Source organism: Drosophila subobscura, chromosome E, assembly GCF_008121235.1.
Source record: "Drosophila subobscura isolate 14011-0131.10 chromosome E, UCBerk_Dsub_1.0, whole genome shotgun sequence".
NCBI classification, from domain to species: domain Eukaryota; kingdom Metazoa; phylum Arthropoda; class Insecta; order Diptera; family Drosophilidae; genus Drosophila; species Drosophila subobscura.
In genome coordinates this window covers 1,442,706-1,469,777 of record NC_048531.1, presented here as the reverse complement: position 1 = coordinate 1,469,777, position 27,072 = coordinate 1,442,706, and the positions used below count along the sequence as shown (strand labels likewise).

The window sequence follows — 27,072 nt, the reverse complement described above, 5'->3', positions numbered from 1 at the left end:
GCTCAGCCGCCTTCCAGAGCCAAGATTTTGGATCTACTTTCCTCCGGCCGATTGCGAGGCACTCCCGATCGTCCCGCTCTCTCTTCGTCTCCACCGTTGCATGGCATGTGTCAGGTAGTAAGTTGCATTGTTCATTGACTCTTGCTCGGAGTTGCCGCAGCTAAAACAGTAACAAGAAAACAACAGAAAGGAGAGCCGCCAGCAGTCGGCATATTGGCAACTGTGGCCAATTTCGATAACTGTTCCAACACCTTGACATGGGCACGCAATCTCTGATTCCCAAGTCCAGCTGCCTGTCGCCTCAGTCGCTATCCTTCTCGCTCCCTCTCATTCTCCTTCGGAGCAGCTCCTGCCGCTGTGTGGGGTTCGGGTTCAGCACCACCGGCGTCGGCACACCCAGCATCGCAGCCTCAGCTCCATCCCCCTCATCGCCCCATCTCCATCTTCAGCAACAGGAACTTCGCTTGACAACTTGTAAGCAAAGTGAGTGAAAATGAGCGAAAAGCTTTAAGAGCTTTAAAAGCTGCCAGCCATTTAAAGCGGTGAATGAGAGCTTGAGGCTTCTCCTTGGTTCCTCGGCTGCTCAGATACCCTGCTGCAATCCCGCGCACAGAGGAGGAGCTCGCTATAACCATTCCATCCCGCTCAATAAAATACAAACAACTTTTCATATTGGAAACCTTTCTTTCCATATTATATTCCTGCAAATGAAGGTTGGAATTATTGGAAACAATTATTGAATCACTCACTTTCACTCGAATCTCTCTGCTGTGGGCTCATACAATAGTAGAGCTGGTACGGACTCTCCCACCTGCTAGGGTGTTCTCATCTTCCTTCCAGTCCGTTCCTGCAGCGACTTTCTCTTCCTCTTTTCTGCATGTTTATTCCCATTCCCATTTCACTTCTCTCGCCCTCCCCCAGTCACCCTGTCGCATTGCGTGCAGCGAACTCTACCCACAGCGATCTGGCCTGGTCTGGCCTGGTCCGGTGATCATATCCTGCGGACGTTCATAAACATGACAGTTTGAGCAATTTCCATCAATCACTTTTTTTGGCTGCTTTTATTTTGTGCCTTCTTTTTTGTGCTCGCTGGGATATCGTGACTTTTGGGGGCATGAAAGAAAACCATCCTGCTGCTGCTGCTGCGGCGAACGGATGGATGGATGGGGATCTGTCTGCTCCCTGCTGCCATCTCCCATCTCCTGGCTTGCTGGAAACTTAAATATTTCCCCTTTATTACATGTGAGGTTTTTGTGGTATGTGGTCTGTGGTGCGGAGGGAGTGGGCGGCCCGGGGGGACGACTAAGCGGGGATGAGATCAAACAACAAAGCGGTTCCGCATGCTAATGAATGCGCAAATACAACAAACTCATTTAAACGGTTTCGATCGCAATCAAGGCGTAGCCGATGCCAACATCGGTGTGTCTTGGGCCTACACAAGTCTGATCCAATTCTTACACAACCTTAACACCAATCAATTAGCACAGGACACACGGGCTGGTGGCTGGTGGCTGGTGGCGTAGGGGCTGGACAGGGCGACGCTGCCTGTAACGAACACGCACTGGGACGGCGTTCTTTTTGAACGTTCCCCTCTCTATGGACATTTCGCACCTCGACATAAAAACATTTGTTTGCCGCCGAGCGACCGGAGGAGGGAGCAGCGGGGCCGGTCTTGCAGCCTCTTCTGTTCACACGCTGCCGCTAAGTGCGCCTCGGAAAATGTGTGACACGGCGCCCCTCGCCCCAAGGAAATGTTTCATACAACTTAATTTCCACGTGCGCAACTGAAACATACAATCGCAATTAAGAGAAGTTCAACAAAAAATATTACAAGTGTCCGCTAAGCAGCGCTTCACTGCGGGAAACTGGTTTTTGGGGCCTACTTGTCCCCTGCAGGGGCCATACCCAAACCCATGTCCGCTCCATGTCCACGTCCAAGCCAACAGCGGCGACTTTCGTCTAATCAATTCTGCCATCGATGTTCATAAATTTATTTCAATTCGGACACAAATTACACGACTGCAGGGTGTTCAACATGGCATTCGATATGTAGGATCAATTGGGTTAAGCTTCGATCAAGAAGCAAGAACCGACTCAACTGCGGTGGCAAATCATATTGGCCACAAGTCGACCCATTGAAAAAAGACTTTTTAATATTATTTGTAGTCCTGCTGCAGGTCTCATCAATGCTCCTTGGTATATCGAAAGGGAGCCAAAATGGAGCTCCAACACAGACTTAAGCACTGTCCGGGAGCAAGGCCGAGAGCTGAACTGCTCCAAAATGCTCCCATAAATCACGCGCTAATGTCGGAGGCCGGCAGCAAGTGATTGAATTAGCTAAGCCGCAGCTATATCGGGCAATACCAATTTCGTAAATTAGCCAAATCTAACGGGCGAGATAGCCAGAGCCAAGTCTCTGTGCCTTCGACCATCGTCGCTTGTGCCTACCTCAACAGCACCTGAGTCTGAGTCTGAGTCTGGGACTGGGTATGGGTATAGGTATAGGACTGGGCTTACGAACGAGTCTGGGCCTGGCCAGAACAAGTTGTACTGTAATTATCGGAGCCTAATTAAATCGTTTCTTTACGCGATATCAGGCACATGTCGCAGGCCCGAGTTTTGACACAGTTTCTCGAGATTTGTTCGCATAGTTTTGCGTTTGCGTTTGCGTTTTCATTTTCATTTTCACACACTGCGCCGAAAATTTGTCGCCGCGGCTTAATTAGATTGAAGACTTATTGGAGGGGCGGGCCAGGCAGAGGCAACTGATAAATTGCTGTTTGGTTATGAAATTGAACGGATTTATGGCCATTCCCAGACTGGCACACAAATCAGTGGCTTTCATCGCCGCCAGCAGCGTCCCCAGCAACACTTGCCGCAGTCCGAGTCCGAGCTCGAGTCCGAGCCAAAGCCACACTCCGCGTCAGAGTCGAGGAGCATTTAAGCCAGCACATAATTTACGCTTAAGCATGACTTTTGACCAAAATCAATAAATCCATTCCACTCCACTCGCTATTCGCTCTTCGGTATTCGCTCTTCGGTATTCGCACAACAAATGAAAACTTGCAGCGTGCACTCCTCGTGAGTGAAAAGTGAGAGGCTGCGGGGCAGGGAGCTACGCACTGGCGATCCACTGAGTGGTGCTGTTCCGAGCCGCCACATCTATGTGGGTGCCAAACCTAATATTGTTTACAATTTATGATTTTGAACTCCTTGCCAGTTGAACCATACCCGTGCTCTGCTGGGAGTATTGAGTAGTCGGGTTCGGTATTCGAATACTTTAAGCTGTCTTGCAGCAAGTACTGCCAGAGCTTCCACTCTGTTAGGAAGTGGAACTCGGCCGGATCCGGCAGTCAGACTCTTGTTCCCAGGTGCCTGCGTGGGCGTGTCCTGCGAAGGGTGGCAGGTGGCTGGAAGAGAAGGGGCCCGCGCTTGGAGACTGGGGCCAGCAGGGGCCCTGAGCAGCATTTATGCGTCTGGCAAAATATTGGCTTAACCTAATTTGTGTGGCTGGGCATAGACGGTCTTGCGTTGGCCACTAATCACACGAGACCCAAATGTACATACATCTGGGTGCTTGTGGGCAGGCGGGAGGGCGTGAGTTACCTGGAAATAGCAATCAAATCGCAGAGAGAGAGAGAGAGAGAGAACCGGACCCTGTCAGGCATCTGTCAGGCAGGGGATCGCAGGAGGCTCACTATCGTCGACGCAGAGGAGCGGTGGCCGTGGCTCCCTCGCGCTGCAGTCGGCCCGCTCGGTCGCACTCGCGGCAATGCTTTCGGCTCCGCGCTTATCTAATCGTCTGACATTTTCGGTTTAATTTGGCCAGCCGTCGCCACAAGGCGCCTGCAATTGCAACCAAGTCAAGGCCTTTGGCCAAATTCGCGCGAAACTCAACGTGCGTAGCGATCTAGGAAAGCACTGAGGGGGGACTTGGGAGCCTGACAGGCTAACCCACTTTCCCCAACGGTCAGCCAACGCATGCGCAGATGACACAGAGCTTCGCCTTGCCAGGGGTATGCGGTTCACTCATTTTCATCGTAATGAATACTCACTCGGACCAATTTTGAATGAGCAACTGCCAGCGCCCGGGGGCACACGCTCGATGAGCTATGGCAGCTGAAATGAATTCAGCGAGTTCGGAGCAATAAGTAGGCAAGAAACGTGGGGAGAAACATACAGGCGAAAGCTGGTGGGAACTCAAACAATTGTTCTGAATTTTCCGACCAGACATCCTTGAGTTCTGGCTGATTAGGTTCTGGTCTCTTAGGAAAATCAACACGTGGCAAGTGTCGTGTGTGCAGAAGGTCTGTGCCGAAAAGGACCCTTTAATATTTATAACCGAAAGTCCATTGCTGATAATTTAATAAATTATTATATGATTTATTAAATTATCAGCATTTTGATAGGAATACCAGATCAAGCACTGGAAATTCTATACATATGCAAGTACATACATAAATATATACTCGGCATGACCCCGCAATAGCCGCGCAACAGGTTTGCACTTTCCCAAATTGGTGTTGATTGATTGATGCGTTTCAGTTGCAGCAGAAACCAATAAACCCATATGCAAATCTGCGAATCCGCGGCTCGGGCAGACATGTACAATATCGGAGACTTGTTAGGTGCCTTGTTGGCGGCCTTTAACAGTCTGTTCAAAATACTTGGACTGGTGAAACTGCAATTGCAATTGGTCGTGCTCGTGCTCGTGGTTGTGGTTATGGCTGTCGTCTTGGCCGGCGGTACGCAGTCTCAATTTGGGTTAACAAATTGCTCGGCAAATGTTTGCTGTTGTTAGTCAAAGCTGGAGTGAGGCGATGGGGGTGGGATCTCCGAATGAAGGAGCGGTGGCTGGCAAGCTCAAGATAAGTTGTGGCTGGGCTGAGAGAGAGGGTTTAGAGTGCATGAAAGGGAAAATGCTGAAGGGAATGTCAAATAGGACGCGACATTTCTGCTCTAGAAGTTTGGTCAAGTTGCGGAAATAAACTCGATAGAAAAGGCACACAAATAAATCAGTGTAGTGTCATAACTGGAGCCATAAAAAGTCTTAGGAGAGCTGAAAGCTAACACACAAATCGAACGAAAGAGAAAAACACACAGATACTCGTGCTGCTGGAGCCGAAAATCAATTATAGAAAATGTCTCAAATGGCCGACAGAAAAGGTAAGCGAAAAATGTTTATTGCCTTGGCGCTGGAATTTTCAAATCAAAGTTTAGTTTTGCTCTTTTTTTTGTTGTTGTGTGCACCAACCTGTCAGTGTGGCCAAGTATCAAACACACGGGGCAAGCAGCAACCAGCAACACCAACAGCAAATGCGGCAGAGACAAAATGCGGCATTTGAGGTAGCAAAAGCTTTCATTGTCAATATGAAGTGAAGTCAGGCAGCAGGCGACTCCGTCTCTGACTCCGACTCGAACTCAGCCTCAGACCCGACGACTGCACGCAGTGTGGTCGGGGCAGCTAACAAATGTTGTTAACAATTTCATGCTGGCAAGAGCAACAGCAAGAGCAACAGCAACAGCAACAGCAACTACGACAACGACAGCAACAACTCGAACAACTGTCAATGTTCATGAAATAGAAGCATTGGCAAGCTGCGAGCTCCAGTCCAAGCATCAACTCCAGCTTCGAGCACAATCCCATGCAGCTGGCTGGCTGGCTGGCTGGCTGGCTGGCTGGCTGGCTGGCTGGCTGGCTGGCTGGCTGACTGCTGACTGGCTGCGTCAGTGAGGAAATGCATAGAGGCCGAGGAGACAGACAAGTCGGGCAGACTGACAGTCAGTCCGGAGTCTGAAGTGCGGAGTCCAGTTCTCCCCACTGGTCCACCAAAATGCAATTGAAAAATTGTGAGTTGTACAATAAATTCCTTCTGTGTGGGATTGCGAAACATTCGGGCTTGATTGAATTATGAAGTGCGTAAGCCTGGCCCGAGGGAAGGGCCTCCGCCCGGCGCCGGGCAGGGGAGCCACAGATCTGTCACAGTGACACAGAGCCAGGCCAAGACAAAAGGCTGAGTGCTGACCGAGTGCTCCCCCCGTGCCAGGGGAACTCACAGGCAGTCACAGTGAGTCACTTTCGGAGCTCGAGTCTGAGTCTGGACTGGCTTTTGCATATGCAAATCATGGAGCTGAGGACAGGCATTACGCAGTTGTTAACAATTGTTGGGTTCGTCTAGACGCTAGAGCTAGAGCTGGAGCTGGGGACCATAACTCCAGCTTAGGCCAGAAAGGAGGGGGCAGAGGAAAACGTAAATGCAATTTCAGCCATCAACTCTCAGGGTGTAGCGCAGAGAGCGAAGAAATTGTCATAGACTCCATGGAACCGATTTCATACCTGGCACAGCAGTAGAATCGATGCAGAGATATCTGCCAGCCATAGGCATCCAAGTCAGGCTTCCACATCCAAATGAGCTTGTCTTACTTCTCTGGAGCATTGCTTGGCTGCCCTCCAGGGACCGACCTCCAGCCCCGTTCGAGCCAAATAAGTTACGGCAGGCAGCCGCATTCGGGTGTTAATGGATGCAAATCTACCCGAGGATCTGCTAGAGTTTCTCTTTCGCTCAATTACGACTGCCGGCCACAAATGTCAACTGCTCTGGGGGAGCTTTCTTTATGCGCCCCGCGCCCCGCGCCCCACCCCCTGTTCCCTGCTGCAGCCGGCAGACTCTAGCTACAACTCCATCGCCTGGCAGTTTCCCCATTACCATTTTGGCTCGCAAATCGCATATTTGCAATCTCCAACTGCGTGGGCTGCTGCGACGATGGCAGAAACAAAGGCAGCCCCCGCGGCAGCTGGATCTCTTGGATACTCACTCGTACGTATGATAAATCTGTGTGCCATGCATTATATTTCATTGCTTAATAAGCCCAGGCAATCTCTGCAGTCAGCCTCAGCCTCAGCCCCAGCTCCATCCACGGCTCCTGCCTCAAGAGCAGCAGTGGCAGCGGTGGCAACTGGTTTGGTCCGCGGGTCAAATTTGTGTATATTTTTCCTTTTTTCTTTTTACTTTTTACTTTTGTTTTCCTTCTGCAACTCGTGACTTTTCATATTTATTGGGACAGCAGCGAGTATTGGCTGCGGCAAAAGTTATTTTGAAAGGATAAGTAGGGAAGGGTAAGGTAAGGTAAGGGTAGGGGGATACACAATGTTTGTCCAATATTTAATTGAATTGATCATTAATGCTTAATGCCAGAGTTCAAAGCGGTTGCATCGCTCCACTAAATTGCAATTAGTTTGAGCTCTAAAAATATGCAAGTCTCCCAGGAGACTGCCCCGAAATACGAGTGTTTATGGTTTCCAGAAATGATCCCCACCGATAGAAACGATGGCAAAGATGTTCCCAGTCGTATCTGCGGGAACTCGTACGAGCTGTGCACGTCGCAAATATTGTTAATCGAACACCCGAACAAGTTGATCGGCTACTGCGTTTACACGCGCACCTCTCCGCACCGCACCGCACCGCACCGCAGCGCATCGCTTCGCACTCGAGGACGGTGCTGCTGGGGTCGGTTGGGGCCTGGGCTGGAGAATGAGTTTTGGAGTCGGTGTCGGGGCATGTTCACGCAAGTAAGACAAGACGACGTGACCATAAGAACCACGAACAGCGCAGAAATATCTCAGACCCAAACGCAAGCGCTCAAAGCTCTGGCCTGGGAGCGGGAGCTTTACAACAAAATAGTTGGCAAATTTGGGATACCCTCAACGATTATAAGAACGAATTGGCATTGGATACAACAAGTTACACCGAGAGCAAACAGAGGATGGATATCTCTGCTCAATCTCACAATGTGATTCGTGTGCATGCACCTGTTTATATGTGTATAAAAACCATTTAAAATCCATTGGGAATGTGCAGAGTAGTCGCATATTCGCCAGCACACTGCACTCTTCGCCAAAACACTCTGTAATCAAACACCAAACAACTGGCGAGCGGCGAGCGCTACTGTTTGACTAGGCACCGATTGCGGCGCATGTTGCAGTTGTTGCAGTTGTTGCAGTCATGGCGGGGCGTGTGTTGTTGATGCCTTGGCACGCCCCATCACTGCTACGTTGGCTGGGCAATGCAGTGGGCCATGTCCGAGAGAGAGAGAGAGAGAGAGAGAGAGGAAGAGGGAAGGGAACTGCGTTAATTATAAACGCATTAGGCTGGGCAGGGAATTAGTATTAGAATTAGCTTATCGCCCTCCACTCACACCTCCGACGCAGCCTCAACGCCAACAAGAGAGACGGGGGAGAAAGAGGGGAAATATCGTAAATAAACGAATAGTTATCTCTGCCCGGGAACCGACGCCTCAGCCAGGCCAAAAGACAGCGGAGAGACGAGACCTGACCTGCAATTAATCACAGCCCAACCGAATGGTCCCAGCTGATTTACATAATTTTATGAGCAAACAAGACAAAGGGGGTTGGGGGACGACCTAAAAGAGTGATAGATTTAGAGCGGGAGAGCGGGAGGGAGAGCGAGAGAGTTGTGGGATTTCACTGCCCAAGATCATCCATTCTCTGAGTGCCGGCCTGTGCCACAAAGTCAAGTGCGGGCCCGAAGAGAGTGTCGGACAGAGTGGGACAGATGATCGACTGTCGTTAAAAGATTTATTGCACTCGGCATTCTTCTGCTTCTTCTGCTTCTTCGGCTCTTCCTCTACGGCTCTCCAGGGCCATAAATATGCAGATCAGAGGAGCAGCCACAGCATCCACAATGAGTGCTGAACTTTCGACACCTTTCGAGGCCCCGTCCGCACTGTGGAGATGTGTGTGCTTGCTCCCTGAGCTTTGTGTGTGTTCTGAATTGGTTTTGCCTTTATTTATTTCTTCTCGATTTTAATTGCCAAGAACGACCCGTGAACGTGAACCCGTCGGCGTCTGGGGTCCGGGGTCTGGGGTCTGGGGTCTCTGGTTGCCAATACTAATGGCCTCAAAGGCCATTCAGGCACGGCGAAATGCATTGTCCACAGCCACGGGGAGTGGGGAGAGCGAGCGACAGAATGTGGCAGAGTGTGCGAAGTTTCTGCTCTAACTTAAATGAAGTAATTAAGCTGGGAACTGTCCGCCATTCGAGAAGAGCCAATCAGGGCTGCCAGAGATGGCCAAATCGCCGAACAAAACGAATCCACTGAGCGGTTTGACAAATGGGCCAATCAGAGCGGCCCAAGAGGTGCGGATCTGCATGGAGCGGTGGCGCCTCGCCAGCCGAACGGATGGCACGTCTTCCGCCTCATGAATAGCCGTTTAATTGAGTTACCAGTCGGGACAGTCCCGAGGTGGGGCAGAGACAAACATTTGGACTCTGCGGCCTCTGTAATTTGACAGCTCAGTGATATTAACGCGATTTGACAGCAACGACAACGACAACGACAATGACAGTGTCCGTGTCCGTGTCCGTGTCGGTGTCCGTCTCCGTGTGTGTACTCGAATCAAACAAGACAAATAAACCAGCGAAGAGGCCCTGGGCAATGGGCACTGGGCACTGGTCACTGGTCACTGCGGTCTGCCTTTGGTCAACCATCCATCAAAAAGTCAGCGAAAACACCGAAAAAAGGTGGGAGAGGGGGGACGAGACAGCACCCCTCCACCTATGCTCGTAGATGCAGCCGCACAGCCCCATCATCCATGTATCGTCAGTGAAACTGGTTTCGCGTTAACATCATTTCGTCAGTCAGGCACAGCATCAAGCTCGGACTGCGTCTCGGCCACAGCTACATGCAGAGATCGGCCCGTTCTGGCCAAATACGCACAAGACGCAGGCAGACGACGACTGCGGCATCGGCAAACGCACCGAAGCGATGCGCTTCAGAGATAATAACCAATATGCACCGCCAGCACAGCACCATCACCAATACCACCGCCAACAACAGCAACCTGTGTAACGACCACGCCAACACCAACACCAACACCAAGCTCCGAACACACAAAACAAACCAAACTGGCCCATGTGGAGATGGGGAGAAAGGGATGGGGATGGGGATGGGGATGGAGAAACAATCGGAGGGGAATGTAACAAACGAGTGAAAACTAATGGGAAATAATGGAAAAATATATTTACAATGGGCAGAGCCGAAAGAACCGCTAAGCAGAACTCAAAGAGGGGAAATCCCATAAAGATTTGAGTGACAGTAAAATGGAATGACAGGAGGGAACGGGGTATGGGATAGGGGCAGGGGCAGGGGCAGGGACTGATGAAGCTGAAGCTGCCACAGTGACAAACGTTAGAAAGCTAATGAAAGTTAGCCACAAAAAAGACAAAATAACAAAGAAATATCCACACGAACAAACACGCACACAAACAGAGCTAAAGATACAATCGTGGTAGGTGTGCGGCAGTCTGTGTGTGTGTGTGTGGGTGTGTGTGCGAGGATCCGAAACGGTTGGGTATTATTCAATTTTGGATCTGGGTGATAAATTGATCGCTGCACTGTTGAAGGTTACACCAAGCCACTCTGAGGCGCTTTGCATGCGATATTTGCATTTCCCCCCCGCACTGCACCTCTCCGCCGCTTATTGTGCGACTCAATTAGAACACATTGTCTGGCCACGGAGGGGGCAGGCACTGAATGCACAGAGCGATCGCCCACGCGAATCTCGGAGCGGAGCCAGGCGAGACACTAGAACTGGAACTGGAACTGCAACTGCAACTGCAAGTCAAAAGCGTCGCGGGTCGCCGACTGGCCAAGCGGCGCCAGAGGCGTGTGAGAAAATCCGAGCCGCCCACAGCTTATAGCCTCGCCGCAGTGGATCCTCCAACCAGAAACAGCCCCAAATTGAAAGCATTCCAAAAGCGAGTACTTATTACTTTGATTCCCTTCAGCTTCCATCTAGTTGCAGATGTTGCAGATATTAACCAAAAACCTCTTTATGGTGATTGTGTCGACAGACAGGAACTACTGCAGTTGCCGTGTGAAGTACTTTGGAGAGCAAAGTCAACTGACATGCAATAGAACGAGTAAAGGCGAACATTAAAGCCAACATCGCCTATTGCCCAAGGCAATTACGAAGCTTTTGTCGCCAGCAGGGGAGGCGGGAGGGTAATTACCACAGAACCACAGTACGGGTATCTATCAAGCCATCTATCTATCTATGTAGGTACATAAAAAACACACATCAGAAATCTATAAATGCAGATTGGGTGCTGGAAACTGCTCGGATGTGAAGGTCAGCCACTACAAAGTCAATTACATGGATTGGGGTGCGACCGAAACAACTAATTAAACAGATCCATGATTACAGATTGTAATTGAAAGAGAAACAGAAACAGAACTGAGCGGAATAGAATAGAACGGATCCATGGGAGGTCTTCGGAGCATGCTTTCTCGATTGGGTTTTTGGGAGTAGTCGCGCGCAGTGATTCCTGCACTGTGGAACGCAGTTTTCCCCTCAATCTATTTCAACATGGGTTTATGGGCTGGCCACGCCTCTGCTGCCGCCCTACATGCATTTGCGCAGATTACTAATCGAGTCTTTGTCTTCATTTGATGGCTTCGGGTTTTAATTATTCGAGAAATGGGTTTCCGAAACAATCCAAGCTGTATCCCAGTCCCAAACTCAACTCCGGCCCGAGATGGGAGCCCGCATATCTTAAACGTTCCGTTGTGTTGCTGTTGCTGTTGGTGTTGGTGTCTCGAGACCATTTTCAGGTGTCTGTTAATTTGTTTCCCCCTCCCCGACGGCCCCACTCCACGGCACACATGTCTACCCCCGTTGCGACTGACTTAAACTCGTCTGCGCCTGCAGTTGACCCTCTTCTCCTCTGTTTAACAACAAACGCCTGACTTGAGCTGAGGTGTTAAAGCTTGTCTCCGTTCCGCGACTCCCCTCTTACCTGCTCCCTGTTCTCTGTGCTCTGTGTTCTCCTCTCCTCCTTTTTCGAGAATCGCTTCCATCCTAGACTAGTTCGGCTTGTGGCTTGTAGGGCTGGCTCATAATTTATTGTATTCGAATCGCTTCTATGAAAATCTGTTTGTGGAGCCAAAAGATTGCTTTCGATTTGGGGCACGGCATGTCTGATTTGGTTAGCCGAGGCAGCAGAGGCTTCTCATGCTATGTTGCACATTAGCCCGCTCTTTCCCTGTACGGTGTGTGCATTTATAATTCAATTATGGCCCATTAACTAGGAAGCAGTTTGAAACATAGCTGAACACGTCACGTCCGAGGAACAAGTTCAAGTCTTTTGAACAACAATTTGGAACTTTTCATTAGTTCGCACAACTCTCTCCATCTCCATCTCCATCTGCATCTGCATCTGCATCTTCCACTGGCTGCTGCTCTCTGCCCCTTTGCGTTTTTGTGTGCGTTTTTGACAAATTTGTTTGAAAATTGTAAAATTGAAAAGATTCATTCATCAGCGGCTCGCTGGTATCATCATCATCAGGGCTGGCAAGAAAGGCAGGGGCAGGCAGGCAGGCAGACACTCAGAAGCTGGACCAAAGGCATGTTTAATGGATTCCAACAACCTCGGTCCGACTCCAAGTCTGTCCGCCTGCTGGTCTGCTGCTGGTGTACCTCTCTCGGATGAAGCTCAAAGGTCCCATGTGCGATCTGACCCATTGTCGTTATAAATTGGCGCAATCAATCAACTCACTTCACCTGATTCGGCCAAGGGACAGGCAGGGAGAGAGGTAGAAAGAGAGAAAATCTCGACACAAAGACTCCAAACAAACGAAAACAGGTTGCAGAAGATTCCAATAGACAGAGAGAGAGAGAGAGAGAGAGAGAGAGAGAGAGAGAGAGAGAGAGAGAGCATTTTATGGACAAGAAGTCCCATGTTAGATCGATCAGAAAAGACCCAGACAAATTTCGGCACTTCGTCAATGTCAAAACGACAGAATCATTGAGCAGTTTTGTTAAATTAATCAGCAAAATCGTTTAATGATTTCCAAATCAATATCCAAGAGCCCTGAGCTATCCCAATGCCAGACTCGGATAGCGACTGCCACTAAAATCCAAAGTTCTTCTTTAGCTGGAAATGGCTCTGTGCTTATCATATCTGAGCCGAGTCTCTGAGGTCGGTCTGGCCCTCGTTTGCCTATCGAACCATCAGCCTTGCCTCTCGCTTCTCATTTTTTTCTTCTTTCTTCTTTCCCGTGTTCAGTGTTAACAAGAAGAGACTCCCAGGAAAGCAGTTAAGCATCGCTCTCCACTGCGCTCAGCATCCCCCCCTTTTTCAGGTGTAAAATGAAAGAAGTTTCCTCAAGACACCAAAAGTGCCGACCATAAATATCTGTTTCTTTTCTCTTTCCAGATAATTTCCCTCATGCCCCAAGGGCTGCACTTCGTTGCGGGGAAAAAGATTAGGTTCGATGGGGGAAATGCTCTTTGAAGAACTCTTCCTTTCTGCTGGGAATGCTGCATTGACCACTGCCATGGTCATTGTCAGGGTTATGATATGATGTGATTCAGTTCGATTCGAACTGCTTGTTTTTCGATCAGGGTGCTTTCTTTTCACGAGTGGCAAATGTTTTATTTTGATCTGATGGTGTAGGGATGGTGTGTAGCAGGAGCATGTCCAGCTCCTCTTTCCATTCTATTAACTCTCCCTCACAATGCGTTCCATTATATCTCCTACAAAGGAGAATCTTCAAGTGATTCCAGCTCGATTGTGCATTGATTTTTATACATACTCGCACACATGTGCGTACATTTACATGTACTTATGTACATATGTATGTACGTGCATACGTATGTATGTATTTCCTACGTAGTAGCTGCAGGTGCGGAAGCAATTTGTTTAGAATTGTTTCTATAAGCGCAGGAACAGCAGCAGCAGCTACAGACAGAGAGAGAGAGAGAGAGCTGCAACCTCTCCAACTGCCACAAGTTGCTGAGAGACCGAGTCCAACACGGACATTAAATAAAAGCGAAAAGAGTAAACACACAGCACGAGAAAATATTGCATGCAACAGCGTGGCCCCACCGACCCGCACCACCATGTGTGTGTGTGAGTGCCTGGGTGCGTCTGGACACAAATATGCAAATTATTGTGCACACAGCGACCATGCCGAGAACCAACAGCCAAGAGCCAACGGACAGCGAACAGCGGACAGCGGACAGGAAAACTGAAGCAACGACTTGATCGCTTCAAAACTAGCCAAGGAAAGAACAGAAAGCTGAAACATGCATTTTAGATGGGTTGAAATCAGTGCAGCGACTGCAGAGACATACTGTGCAGGTTCTTCGCTTATAAAACAATCAATTACCATAAGGGCACCTACATATGTTGCTTTGTTGTTTTCATCAACAAAAAATACTTACATACATAAATGGAATTACACTTTGTTACATTTTCTCAATGATTTCTGGTGGGTCGCAGTTCATCATCGATACGGAGAAAGTTCTTTATAATAATTGTATCGTAGACCCGACACACAGTTAGTACATTATATACATCAGGTATATAGTTTACACGACCCTATTCACATTCGGCAATTTGGAGACATTCTCTTTGATTCTGCACTTTCGGTAATACCGAAGTGTCGAAAATAGCGCTGGAAAATACGAATGCCAGCCGCATATTTGATGTGTTCCTTAATGTCTGGCCGTAAACCATTTGATTGCGTTCCATTCGATTTTATTAATAAGTTCATAAAGATGCCCCTTGGATGTTTGCAGTTTGGGGCTGTTAACCAAGTAAACCGTAAACGGTAAACTGTAAACAGTCAACAAAGACTCGGTTGGTGGGCAGGAGAGCTCAGTGTGTCTGCGTGTGTGTGTACGTGGTATCGGTTGCTCTCTTGGATTTTATGTTCTTCCTCCATCTCAATTATATTGTTTTATTACTCGTATGGTTTCATTCTGTGATTTGTGAGAAAGCAGCACAGAGCATAGCAGGGCCTGCCCCAAGAGTACCATGGGGCCCATGCCCATGTTGCTGCAAGATACATTGTACGGCTGCGGCTGGGGCTGCGGCTGGGCCCAGGGTGAACCGAAAAGGTAAAATGATATTCCAAAATGAGTTTTGTAGCAAAGGCTGAAGACGTGTTAAAGTCACAAGTTCCCTAACACGTCTTTAGGTTATTTGATATATTTATTAAACTAGCTGAACGATTTTTCATGCAGCGCTCTCCCTGGTGCCCCGCGACTGGCCCTGGAGACTCGCAGATACTTTATCTGGCGAGTCGAAACGGGTTATCAAAATATCTGTGCTCTGCTCAGACGTGAGTTGATTAACTTTCCGTCCAAATACATTTTTTGGTAGTTAGCGAAGCGGCCCCACTATCCGCATTCTAACAGCGGAACTCCTGGTCCAGCTCCAGCTCCAGCTCCACTCTTCCAGCTCCTTTCCAGTGCCACACTCGCCTTTGGTTCATTTCATTTTTATTTACGTGAACTACTCTGGTGTCCAATAAAATATACGCAACGAAATCAGATGCAAAACGTGCGACAGGGAAGGAGTATGCCATCCGAGTGCCGGGCACACACTCCGATGGGGAGGGAGAGAGAAAAGAAGATTCTCAGCATCTCCGTTGTCGCTGGAACACGCGGACGCACTTAATGAGCAGCGATCTTAAATCTTAAAGTCAGACACATGGACGGAGGGGGACAGCGACATGGACAGCCGCCGGTGGATATTGGGATAGGTGGGGTAGGGGGAGGAGAGAGAGGAACCACAGTCATGGGACGGAGAGATGGAGACGTTGGCTCAGACTCGGTCTCAGTCGCTGGCTGGCTGGCTGGCTGGCTGGCTGGCTGGCTGGCTGGCTGGTGCTCGTATCCATTGGTGTATCCATGAGTGTGTCCATGAGTGCCTCTCTCTCTCTCTCTCTCTCTCTCTCTGTGTGTGTGTGTGAAAGTATCTTGAACTGGGCTCTGCCTCATTCCGGCTCTGGCTCTGTCTTCATCATTCTTCTCTGTTGCCTGGCTGCACTTGAGTTTCAAGAGAGTCGAGACAGAGATGGAGCCAGAGCCAGAGCCAGAGACGAAGGCAGTGAGAGAAGGAGAAAGATAGAGAAAGAGGTAGACCACTTCTCAAATGCTTATGAAGATATTATGAAAACCAAAAGAAGACTCTGCCTGTCTGTGCATGTGTGTGTGTCAGTGTATTTCAAGCTGGAGCTGGCATTATGTGGCAAGTTCCATCGCGAGGCAGCGGAAAGTTGACAAATGCTTAGACCAAGGGGGACAAGTTTGGGGGGAGGCTACAGGCAGCTCCATCTCACCTGCAAAAAAGATCAATGACAATTTATTGTCATGACTATGTAAGTTCTCACAAGGCGCAGGCGTGCTCAGATATCCATGCATCTGCATCTGCATCTGCATTTGCAACGGCTCTATCCGTATCTGCATCTGCATCTGTATCTGTATCTGCGGGATCTGAATCTGTTGGATTTCATTTTCATATTTCAAAGTGACATATAGAACGTGACTCTTTCGGTATTTTTGTGGTTTATTCGATGTTGTAAACGTAAAATGAAATCTACTTAAGCTTGAATTAGTTTCCAATAAGTTCTTAGACAAATATCACACGGTTTTAAGGGCTAGGTATATATATCTACATACAAATATCTATGGATATGCGTAATACTCATCGCAGGAGTCGGACATTTACATACATGGGTGGAAAGCAGTGTTCACCTTCTAATACTCAGGCAGCAGGCAGCAGGCATCAGGCATCAGGCAGTGATGCTGGGATGCAATTTCTATCCTCTGTGACTATATGGTTTGCAATTGCGTCCTCATCCTACACTGCAGTTTTCTGGATTTATTTATCCCCATCCCTAGCCCTATCTCAATCTCGATTAGCCATACGCCAGACGATCTCAGATTGTCGCCTTCATTAGCTGCCCTTGTTAAGGTCCTCGCGGCACTTGTGCACTTGGCCCAGCACGCGATCGATGCGCTCCATGAGTATCTTGATTGATTTATCCGGCAGCGAGGGCAGCACGTCACGCACGCCGTCGCTGGTTGCGCGCTCGAAGAGATCGCGCAGCGGCCGTCCCGCGCCCTCCGCCCGCAGTCGCTGCAGGGCCTCGATGGTGGGACGCCGAAAGACGCACAGGTTGTCCAGCAGGAGGCTGTGGTATGCCTCGTACTTCTTCAGCAGACGATAGCCGTGCAGCAACCCGCTCTCGTTGTCCAGGAACACGAGCAGCTGCGAGCTGACCTGGCGGGCCAGGTTGTGTGCCGGCGCGGCCATGATGTCGGCATTCCATTGAAAGTTGTACAAGTTATTAACAACACGATCGAGGTTCGCGATCAGGTAATCGAAGACGATTAAATCGGACCATTGTGCCAATTCAATTAGTCGCTGCACCAGCGCCGACTTTGACTCCGATTCCGATTCCGATTCCGACTCCAACTCCGACTCGGTCTGAGGTTGCGACTGCGACTGCGACTGCCATTGCGTCTCCTCAAGCATGCTTGATTGATGAGCGGGACCCTGCGAGGTGGCAGCCCCCAGCCGCTTGAGTAATCCCGGCGCTACGTCAAACTTTGACTCCGACTCCAGATCGGACTGCTGCGTCGCCTGCAGATGCCGCGTTAGGTTCCAGACGTCGTACTTGTTCAGGTGCCGCTCGAGCGGTTGAAAGGGCTGCGGAATTCCAGCTGGCTCGAGGTCCGCCAACCAGCGCGTCAACACCACTGGCCTGCGTTCCTTCCACTGCGCCTGCGTGATGTCCCCCAGAGCAGCTGCCCAGCCCGGAGTCGTCGTGTCGATGACGGTGGCAGCACTCGGCGCCAGGTTGCTGATGTTAAGCAGTTGGCCGAGGTAGTAGCTGAAAATCTCGCCCTGGATCTGGTCCGTGTTCTGTCGGTAGCGAGCGCAGGCGCGTGTCCCATCGGCGAACACCACCATGCGATTCTGCATGCGGCCGCAGCCGTGTTCCAGCCGCACGACCTGGCCCTGGCCGGACACGTAGCGCTCCCAGGTGCGCTGATCCTCGGCTGCGAAGCCCTTGGGCAGGGCTCGCTCCACCTCGGAGCCCCAGAAGACGTCTGCATCGATGAGACCCGCTCTCTCCGCCTGGGAGTGCTTGGGGCTGGGCGTCGTTGCGGGTGCAGACGGCGTCCTCTCCTCCTTTTTGGTCAGTCTCCGCTCGGGACCCTTGCGGTAGCGGCCACTGGAGGTGCGCTGCACGTGGAACTCCTTGATGCTGCCGTCGTTCGTGTCCAGTTTCTTCACGATCATCGAGTCCGGTGCGTTCTTGTCCTGCTCCAGATGGAACACGTTCCGGAAGACCTGCTCGGCACTCAGCTCTGCACTGGGACCACCCTTGCCAGCGCCCTTGATAAAGGCCACACTGTATGGCGGTAGAGCTGCGCTCTCGTAGATGCTTGGAAAATCCGAGGGCGGACGCTGCGCTCGCTCGAGCTCCCCTTGATGCTCCTGCTGCTGCTGCTGCTGCACTGCTGGCGGGGATGGAGGCGTGTGGCTGCCACCAGTAAAGTAGTCCGGAAGGCCGAACATGGGCACCACCACGCCCAGCGCCATGCCAAAAACGAAGGCGGCGAGAATGCTCAGGAGGCAGGCACGGCGCTGGAAGGCGCGACGACGCCGCAATGTCAGTAGCGTCATGTGGGTGGCTTCGATGGGGCTGCGGCTGATCGTCCCCAGGGACTGGGGCCTGCCCTGACAGCGTGTCGAGGACGCTGCGATGACACTGCAGGTGAGCTGCTGCTCGGCTGTGGCGGAGCCGCTCAGTGCTGGGCTCAGGCGGTCGCTCAGTGGGTGTTGTGGGTGGTGCTGTGTCTGTGGCTGTGGCTGATGTTGTCCGGCTTCCAGGTGCTTGATGTCGTACATTTTGCTGGCCGCCGAGTTCCCTCCTCTCTATGCTCTCCTACGCTCAAACACAAGCTGGCCCAAAATTCTGGATGGGCATAAAGAAGCCGTCCGCAGGAGGCGGTGCGGGTTGCTGGTTGTTGGTTGCTGGTTGCTTGCTCTGGTCGGAAGATGAGGATGGGCTGAGTGCGGGTGGCAATCGGCAAAGTCGTGAAATTAATTTCTGTCTTTGTTTAATAAATATCGGGTCTCGTCTCTCCTCGGTTCTGGGTCTGGGTCTGGCTCTGGCTCTGGATCTGGTTCTGTGTCTTGACTTGGCGGCTTGGCTGTGGAGTCCCTCTGGACTGTAGATGGACCGGTTGGCTTTTAGCGAATTTTTCCTCTACGATTTCCACAATTGAAATTGAAATAAAAACACAAAAACGTGCCGCAAACGCAAGCAGCAAGCAGCAAGCTCTCTGTCTGGCTCTCTCCTCCTCCTCTGGATCTGGCTGTGGCTGTGGCTGTGACTCCTTGGCTCCTTGATCGCTCGCGATCGTCTTTCGCTTATTTATTTTTATATTTTTCGCTGGTTTCCCCCCGTTTTTTCGGGTTTATCGATCTATTTTCTGCACGATCACTTGCTGTAATTTTGTTGTTGTACAATTTCCCTGTTTCTTGGTTTGTCTTCGACTGTGTGTGTGTGTGTGTGTGTCGAGGGGATAGTTTGTGTGTGTGTGTGTATGTAAGCCCGTGGGTCAATATTTCTGTGGGATGTATTTGCCCTTCTTCCCAGCTTCTCGCTTAACAGTTTCTCTTTTGTTTAATTTTTCCAATTGGCGATTTCGGCGCACCGATAAAAGCGATTTCGTGGCTTTGAGCTATTTGCCACACACACTCACGCGAACACTGTCACGTACGCGAACACTCACTCACACTCGCGCGCCTTCGCAGGGCGCATTCCCGACGCGATGCGCTGCCCCGATAATTGCAGGCAAACAGCAGCGACAAGTCTGCGTCTGCGTCTGCGCGTCTACCTAGGCCTGGGCCCTGCCTGCTCTTAGGTTTTATCAATTTAATTTCTTGTGTCGCACCTTCGCTGGACTTTGTTTTATTTTATTTTATTTTATTTCGCTGTATTCTCTTTTGTGCTTTTTGTTGGCCACATTCGATCCTGCCCGTCGTTGTCGTTGTCGTTGGTGCGCGCCGAACGATGTGAGGAATTTTTATGCCTTTGCTTTATTTGCTTTTTGTTTTGTATATTATTCCTTGTTCGCTCTTTTCTGTTCTCTCGTTTCACTTTGGTGTTTGTCTTTCTCGCGTAGTATTTTTAGACGCGTTCGTTCCCGTGTGTCGCCACTCGGACACCTCTATAAATCGCAGCTCTGTTCTGTGGCAAGTGCTTCTGGCGGATCTGCGAACTGCGCGCATGCGTACCGGTCGCTTTGAGTTTTTGGAATGACGGCTGACTGGCTCTCGCCGGGCGTAGTTAAAGACCATTTTCAACGCGCTCATTCGCTTACTCGCTCAGAGAGCCAAATTCTCTCGCTCGCGCTCTCTCTCTCTCTCTCTTTGTATCTCACTTTCGCGCCACGCTCTCCACCGCCCGAATAGTTCGTGTGCCGGTTTTGAGAGAGTGAAACGGTTTTGCTCTTTTGAGTCAGAGGCGTGCTCTTTTTTATTTTTTGAGTCTTTACAGCTCTGTTCCTCTCTGTCCCGTGCAATCCTGCCGAGCTTCGCAGAAGCCTCCCGTAATCAGGACCTCTAGTCCGAGTAATTTGTTCGCGTAGAATCTGCCCGTGAAGGTAAAGTTGTACTCGGGCAAATAGGGTGGCAGCTCGCAAGCGTCCAACTCCAAGTGTCGAATGAAGTAGCTGGTGTTCTAGAAGATAATTTCGTAGTGGAGTCTTGGAGGGACCAGGAAGGACTAGGAGCTCACCCTGAGGAAGGGACACTGGTTCGGCAGGTTGTTCTCGGCTCGACGCAGGCCCTTGAAGAAGAGACCCATTAGGGATTTCTTGCCCCTCTGTTCCCGTAGATGGCACAGCTCCAGGCGGATGTTTTTCGTTGTAACTGTCTTCAGCTGGCCGTAAATTGAGAGCCGGAGCTCGAACACGCCCACAATATTAACTGTCGCCTCTAGCTCTTGGGTGGTGAGGGTCAGTGCGAGGGCTTGCCGAGACTCCTGGCGGCACTCGACGGCCGCCAACACTTTTCCTCTAAGGGAGCACTTCATTGAATTGAACAGGATTTGCTGAAATTAAATAAAATCGGGATGAACCAGTACAATTCGGATGGCATGGGAGGAAAGGTTTCAACCTTTTTGGCCTGTCCGGCAAAGGGTTCACACCATATCCACAGAGCCAATGCCCAGATGATGCAGTATTTTCGACACATTTTCGCGACGGAAACTGAGACCGAACTGGTGAAACGATATATCAAAAGAGTCCCAAATAATATTACACTTAAATGTGCTATTTTCCATGACTGATCGATCAGATAACTTAACTATATTTAAATAAATTGTTCAGGTGAAGCAATCTGTGAAACAATTTTAATACATGCGACCATACATGATCAGGTAAATATACATACATATGTATGTATGTATGTAAATATGTACGTGTGGAGTTACCTGGCAGATATCATAAGAGAATGGGTTTTTCGAGCACGTTCCACTCAAGTTGCCACAGAGAGCGGAAGGAGAGCGGATGCAGAGTGAGAGAGAAAGAGAACTGAGAGAAAGAGAACAATTGGTGGAGTGACTATGTAGTTGTGGCTTGTTTTATGCTCAACGCGTCACATTTGCTGCGCCACATTAGGAAACGAGTATCTGGTTTCCCGGGGGCGTGGGGAGTGTTGCAGAGAGGAGGCAAGCGATTACCTAGTGGGGAGGCAGAAAAGGAGCATTCAGGGCATCCATCCAGGCAGTGGGGGGAGTGGAGAGTCGCAGTCTCTGGATCCGAATTTTTAGAAAAATACTCTATTACGCAAATAGGATTGCATTTTACTTCTGTCTGTTTAAGTTAGAGTGAGGAAATGTTTTGACTAATTCTGTATGGATTGTTGAGCCTCCTCGCGAGGTGTAAGACAGACAGAGTTGACAGAGAAAAACAAGGCTCATCAGGATTATCATCATCATCCTCATTGCCTGGTGGTGCCCTGAGGAGCCCCGCAGGAACAAAAGCATAAACGCATGAGCGAGCAGCAAGCAGCGAACGATGCGAAAGAATGGAGGAGCCACAAAGTAGAAGAAAAACAAGTAAAGACGCAAAAGTCAAAAGGATCGACTGGGTGATACCCGCCACTGTGAATTCTCTGCTGTTGCTGAAACATCTAGAAACAGGCAGAATCATCCAATTTGATGTTTCAGGCGGATTTTCTACACATTTTTGAGATCTTCAGCAGCAGATCAGCGTCTTTCCAGTCGAGAATAATCTACCCCTGGCTGTGCAGAGTAGCGGCTACGAAAACAGTTGGAAAAAATATGATCAAGGAATGTAGACATAACTTGACAGCATGCTTCGAGAATTTTTACTGGGGCTCGAGGACAGGCAGTGGCTAAAATGTGCGTTGGAAACAGAATGGGTCGTCGCGTCGCTGACTCGGACTTGGAGCGAGCGGGAGCATGGGATCTGTCGTCCACAACACACCACACCACATCAAGTTGAGTCTGCTGCATTCTTCTGAGTTTGCCTGAGAGCGCGATACGGTAAGAGAGAGAGAGAGAGAGAGAGAGAGAGAGAGAGAGAGAGAGAGAGAGAGAGAGGGAGAGATAAGTACAGAGAGGGAGAGTGAGAGAGAAAGAGAGAAGGAGAGAGGAACCAGGTTTGACTCACGATTTTTCGGGTGCAGTTAAATTTAATAAAGTGAGAGCATGTTCGAGCCTAATTGAATTTGCTGCATTAATACTCAGCGTTTGTCTGCGGAGATCGAAAAAGAATGGATCGGTATCGGAATTGGCACAGGAGCCTGGGCTTTGGGCTGATTGGTTATGCGTTATGGGTTATGGGCTACGGCTCTTTTGTCTGCCAATAAATAAACATACAATTTGTGTGTTTCAATCAATTCGAGTCCATTCCGTACACACGCACAACTGTCAGATAGATGTACATCCATACATACAAACACACACAGTATGTAGCTGTGCGTTTGAAAGCTTTAAGTCGGATTGGGCTTTGATTGGAAACAGAGAGTTTGTTTCCCCTCCCTCCCTGCCAATCACCATCGTTTTCGGGGTTCGCTCTTCGGAGTTGGCCGGCTCTCATTTATTTATTTATTTGTATTTGTTGAGCTCTGGCCGTTGGTTGTTGATTTCGATGTCGATGTGGATGTCGTTGTTGCTTTTTGCCATATGCCCCGCAGTAATGTGCCTGTTGAAATCGTCAGTTTAAGTCAAATTAATTAACATTAATTTTTGTGGCTCGTTTCGGGCATGAAATCAGCCGGGTGGCTCTGTCTTGTGATGCTTTCGTTTGGATTTGTGTAAAACTAATGTCTGCTTTGATGATAAATTGGAAGTTGTTGGGGATTTGTCTTCCACTCCGATCGGGGCTCCGAACTGTTGCCAATGTGGCAACTGGTGGGAACTGAGCCGGGCCAGACTGATGGCGGGCGCAACGTGTTATAGTTCGGACAGCGCCAGCCCCAGAGGTTAATCGAATTAAACAAATATCTGACAGAAAGTTGAGCCCTTGAAAAATGATCTATTATGTTGTGGCTATGGCTGCTGCTGATTTCCCGTTCGATGCTGCTACGAGAGTTTGTTGTCCAAGTCTTTTTTGTGGTTGTGGGAAATAAGACAGACACTTTCCGTCGGCTCAGCTCTCGTTTTAATTATTTTGCCGGCCGCGTATAAATTTCAGACAAAAACCTACAGGCAGCAACCGCCGAAAAGCAAACTGCCACTAAAGTGGAAACATTTCGCGAAGTTTGTTAAGCGCAAATTCTTGGCATGCCTGCAGTGCGCAACAATTTGGAACATTTTGTCCGACATAAGGGGGAGCACGTCACAGGGAGAGCAGGAGGGAGAGCAAAAACGAGGCAAATGTATCTGTGTGGACGTTGCCGCTGGTCAACGAAAGTGAACGGTGAACGGTGAAGGACATGAGACGCTGTCCCTCTCCCTTTGTCCACCGCTCCAACATCAACACAAACACAAACACCACTCACAGATCGACTTTGGCTGGACAGTCAAAAACTGGAGGGAACTCAAGTGCTTACTGCCTTTGTTTGCTCTGCTGGATTCCAGACCACTCATCCTAGACCCAGACGCTGCGTCGTCGTAGCTGTTGACTACGACTGGGACGACCTCGAGAGGCAGGAACTCACTCACTGCAGCCAACAGCCAGCAGCCAGCAGCCAGCACAGAGCAAGGAGTGCACTCTGAGACATCGTCACGGGCCGTCAGCGCTTCCACACAGATCCTAGTCCGCGGCGCACTTGAGCACCATCATCATCCACATCCACATCCATATCCACATCCACATCCACAGCAACGCCACTGCCAGGCACTTGCAGGGACCGCGGACTGCAGCAACGACCTCGACGGCGGCGACTGCCAACTGCCATCTGCCGTCGCGCCATAAACATGGATGGGGTCCTCGTCTACTCAAACACAACAAGAGACAGACCCGCACAGTGGTCCTGGAAGCAGAGTGGCTTGTAATTGGTCCATGAACCGAATTAAATGCAACACCTGAACCTCTATTTGGGGATCCGATGAAAAGAGTTCAGCAGCAAAAAGGCTTTCGATATATTTAATAGCCCTTTGGCATATTCCGTGTGCATGAAAAGCTTCCTTTACAAATATTTTCCAGGCCTTTGTCCAGCAAAAAGTTTATGTGTGAACCACTGTGAAATGTCAGAGCCGGACAGTGAGACTGAGACTAAGACTGAGGCACTGTCTGTGGCATGGATGGCTCATACTAGGTGCCAGGGCCTGACCTGAGTTAAACAAATTCATTAAAAACTCGTCACTTTGCGCAGATCACGCTGACTTGGCACAACTTGGCTGGGGGCATCCAATCCATCCTCGATTCCCAGTCCTCCGTCTAGCATCCGCCACATCCAAGCAACATCCTCGTGTCGAGCATCACCACTTGGCAGTGTGTGCCCTTGCCATGCCTTCGACAATGTCTCTGCGCCTGCGGGCCAATGAAGTTCTGCGTCTTGCACAGTCTTAGGGCGCTGGAAGGACACTCTTGCCCCTCAGTCTAGGCTAAATTGCAAAGACAATATTTTCGTTGCATCCCTTCATATTGTGTTTGATCTTCCTATAAGAGACAGAGTTCCTCTTAGAGGTTCTACTCGCATGTATGTATTCTGCTTCAAAAGGCACTTCATTCAACATGATCTGCTCGTGAGGCAGCAACAGCGTACCGCCAGCTTCCACAGGCATTTCTCTTGAGAAAGCTCCAAGCTCAAATCAAAAACCGATAAGCGTCAGCAGCAACCGCTTGCTGTATGGTTCAGTGACATGGATGGGGGCAGCAGGCAGGCAGGCAGGAGGTGGTGAACCTGCCTCTAACGGCGGATCATAATTTTCCAGGTGTGCGAGTGTGTGAGGCTGAGATAGGATTCCAGGAAGTACGCACTGTGTGTGCCTGCCGCTACTGATGCCGCCGGCTGATGTCGCTGGCAACTGAAGGAGCAGCAGCCAGCGAATTCCCCATGGCATCGCCGTTGCTTCTACAGAGGGATGCCGATGCGACAGAGGGGTTATGGTGCGTGGGAGTCGTCTGCCTTTGGAGGGGAGACGACAGAGAAAACACCTCAGACTTTCCCTTTCAGCTCCAATATGAATATTCGCATGTGTATCACACACGAATGTGCTCACAATTCGTCGATTGGAGCTGTTCCCCTGCTCGGAGATATCGCTTTGCTATTACCCTTTTATGGCTGCCTGGAACTCCGAACCTCAGCCGATCAGAAGGTCTCGTCCCGGACAGGGAGGAGGAGAGCCAGGCAGCAAAAACTCTGAATCGCCGACACACAAACGCGCCTGTAATTTTAAGACCCAAGACCGTAGAGCGGAGACCGGAGAGAGATCGGCGACCACGACCAGACCTCGAGCACGAACACGAGCAGTCCAGACCAGACCAGGCCAAGCCCCAACCCAAGCCAGCCCAAGTATGACGATGATGACAAACAAGGATACCAAACTCAGAATACCAAGGAATTCTTTTGGATAATTAAAAGCACTTAAGTCGGAATTTTTTCGTCTCTTTCTCTCTTTGTTTTTTTTCTGCCTGCCTGTCTGTCTGTCCCTCCGTTGCTCTGTATTCCTCTTTCTATCCCTAAATATATTGCCATACAAACATATGTATATCTGTATGTACATATTTACCCAAGTTGACAAGGAAACATAGACAGCGGAAGGTTTCTTATTAGCAAATAAAGCGATACTTTCGGAATTTGAAATACCTGAAACTGACTTTTTTCCATTTGGAGCTCGAATTAAAAAGGAGAGTTGAGGTACGAGAGAGAGCTTTAAGTTTTCAAATAATTGGATGTAAGATTCTAAACCTCTAATAAAAGCAGAGAGAAAGAAAATAAAGCGAGGGGGAACGTTTGGGAGACGCATCGTACGCGTCACAACTTTTATACCCGGTACTCAGCCAGTATGTATACCATACATATGTATGTATGTATGGTATACATACATATGTATGTATGTACCTGTACCTTAGTGGTGTTCTTCCAATTTTACATTTTACATTTTTTCCACATCTGTCATCTGTCATCTACATCTTCATCACTTCTCCCGCTACCATCCCCCAGTGACTCATACTGCTTAAGGCAGAGTGAGCGAGAGAGAAAGAATGACCACAACAAGCAAAGCTGCTGGACGAGGTGCGGAGAAGCCGCTGCAAATGAGTATCTTCATTCTGGACATAATAATGATCCAATCTAATACCAATTTAGTGATCTGATAGATATGGTCATTCCCTACGGAATTGCGTCTTACCCTTGTTATCTGTGTTGTCACATATGTAATCATACACGTACATTTTTCACAAAATTTGGCGCTCCAAGCGCTCATCAAGACGGACGGACAGACGTACAAACGGACAGACAGACTTTATGATGTCGGAAACGGATCCTTCTGTGCTCCGACTACACATACACAAAAAAATACTCTATTTACTCTTCGAGTACCGGGAATAAAAACTAATCAACTTTAAACATTTGCCAAACTAAGTGATAGCTATTCCCTTGATAAGAAGGTTATACATATATATACATATATTCACATGAATGTAAATATATTTATTAAAGTCTTCACTCTTAAGAGCCTGTTCGAACACCTACATTGTCGCCATTCTTTGGCTCTGAGAATATTGAAATGGCTTTAACTGATATTTAACATTTCGTGTGT

General features: G+C 49.4%; 2 protein-coding genes across 2 annotated transcripts; both read right to left on the bottom strand.

The window, feature by feature from the left end:
- Positions 1-16,361: 16,361 nt before the first annotated feature.
- Positions 16,362-20,163, bottom strand: LOC117890901 (extracellular serine/threonine protein kinase four-jointed). The gene has a single exon (XM_034795996.1). It carries the CDS (start codon positions 18,732-18,734, stop codon positions 16,770-16,772), a length of 1,965 nt encoding a protein of 654 aa, XP_034651887.1. The 5' UTR covers positions 18,735-20,163; the 3' UTR covers positions 16,362-16,769.
- Positions 20,164-20,385: 222 nt separating this feature from the next.
- LOC117892523 lies at positions 20,386-21,038 on the bottom strand. Its single transcript, XM_034798813.1, has 2 exons — positions 20,632-21,038; positions 20,386-20,574 (listed from the first exon to the last, which is right to left on the bottom strand). The coding sequence occupies exons 1-2, from the start codon at positions 20,926-20,928 to the stop codon at positions 20,386-20,388; spliced, it is 486 nt and encodes a 161-aa protein (XP_034654704.1). The 5' UTR covers positions 20,929-21,038.
- Between the last annotated feature and the right edge of the window lie 6,034 nt (positions 21,039-27,072).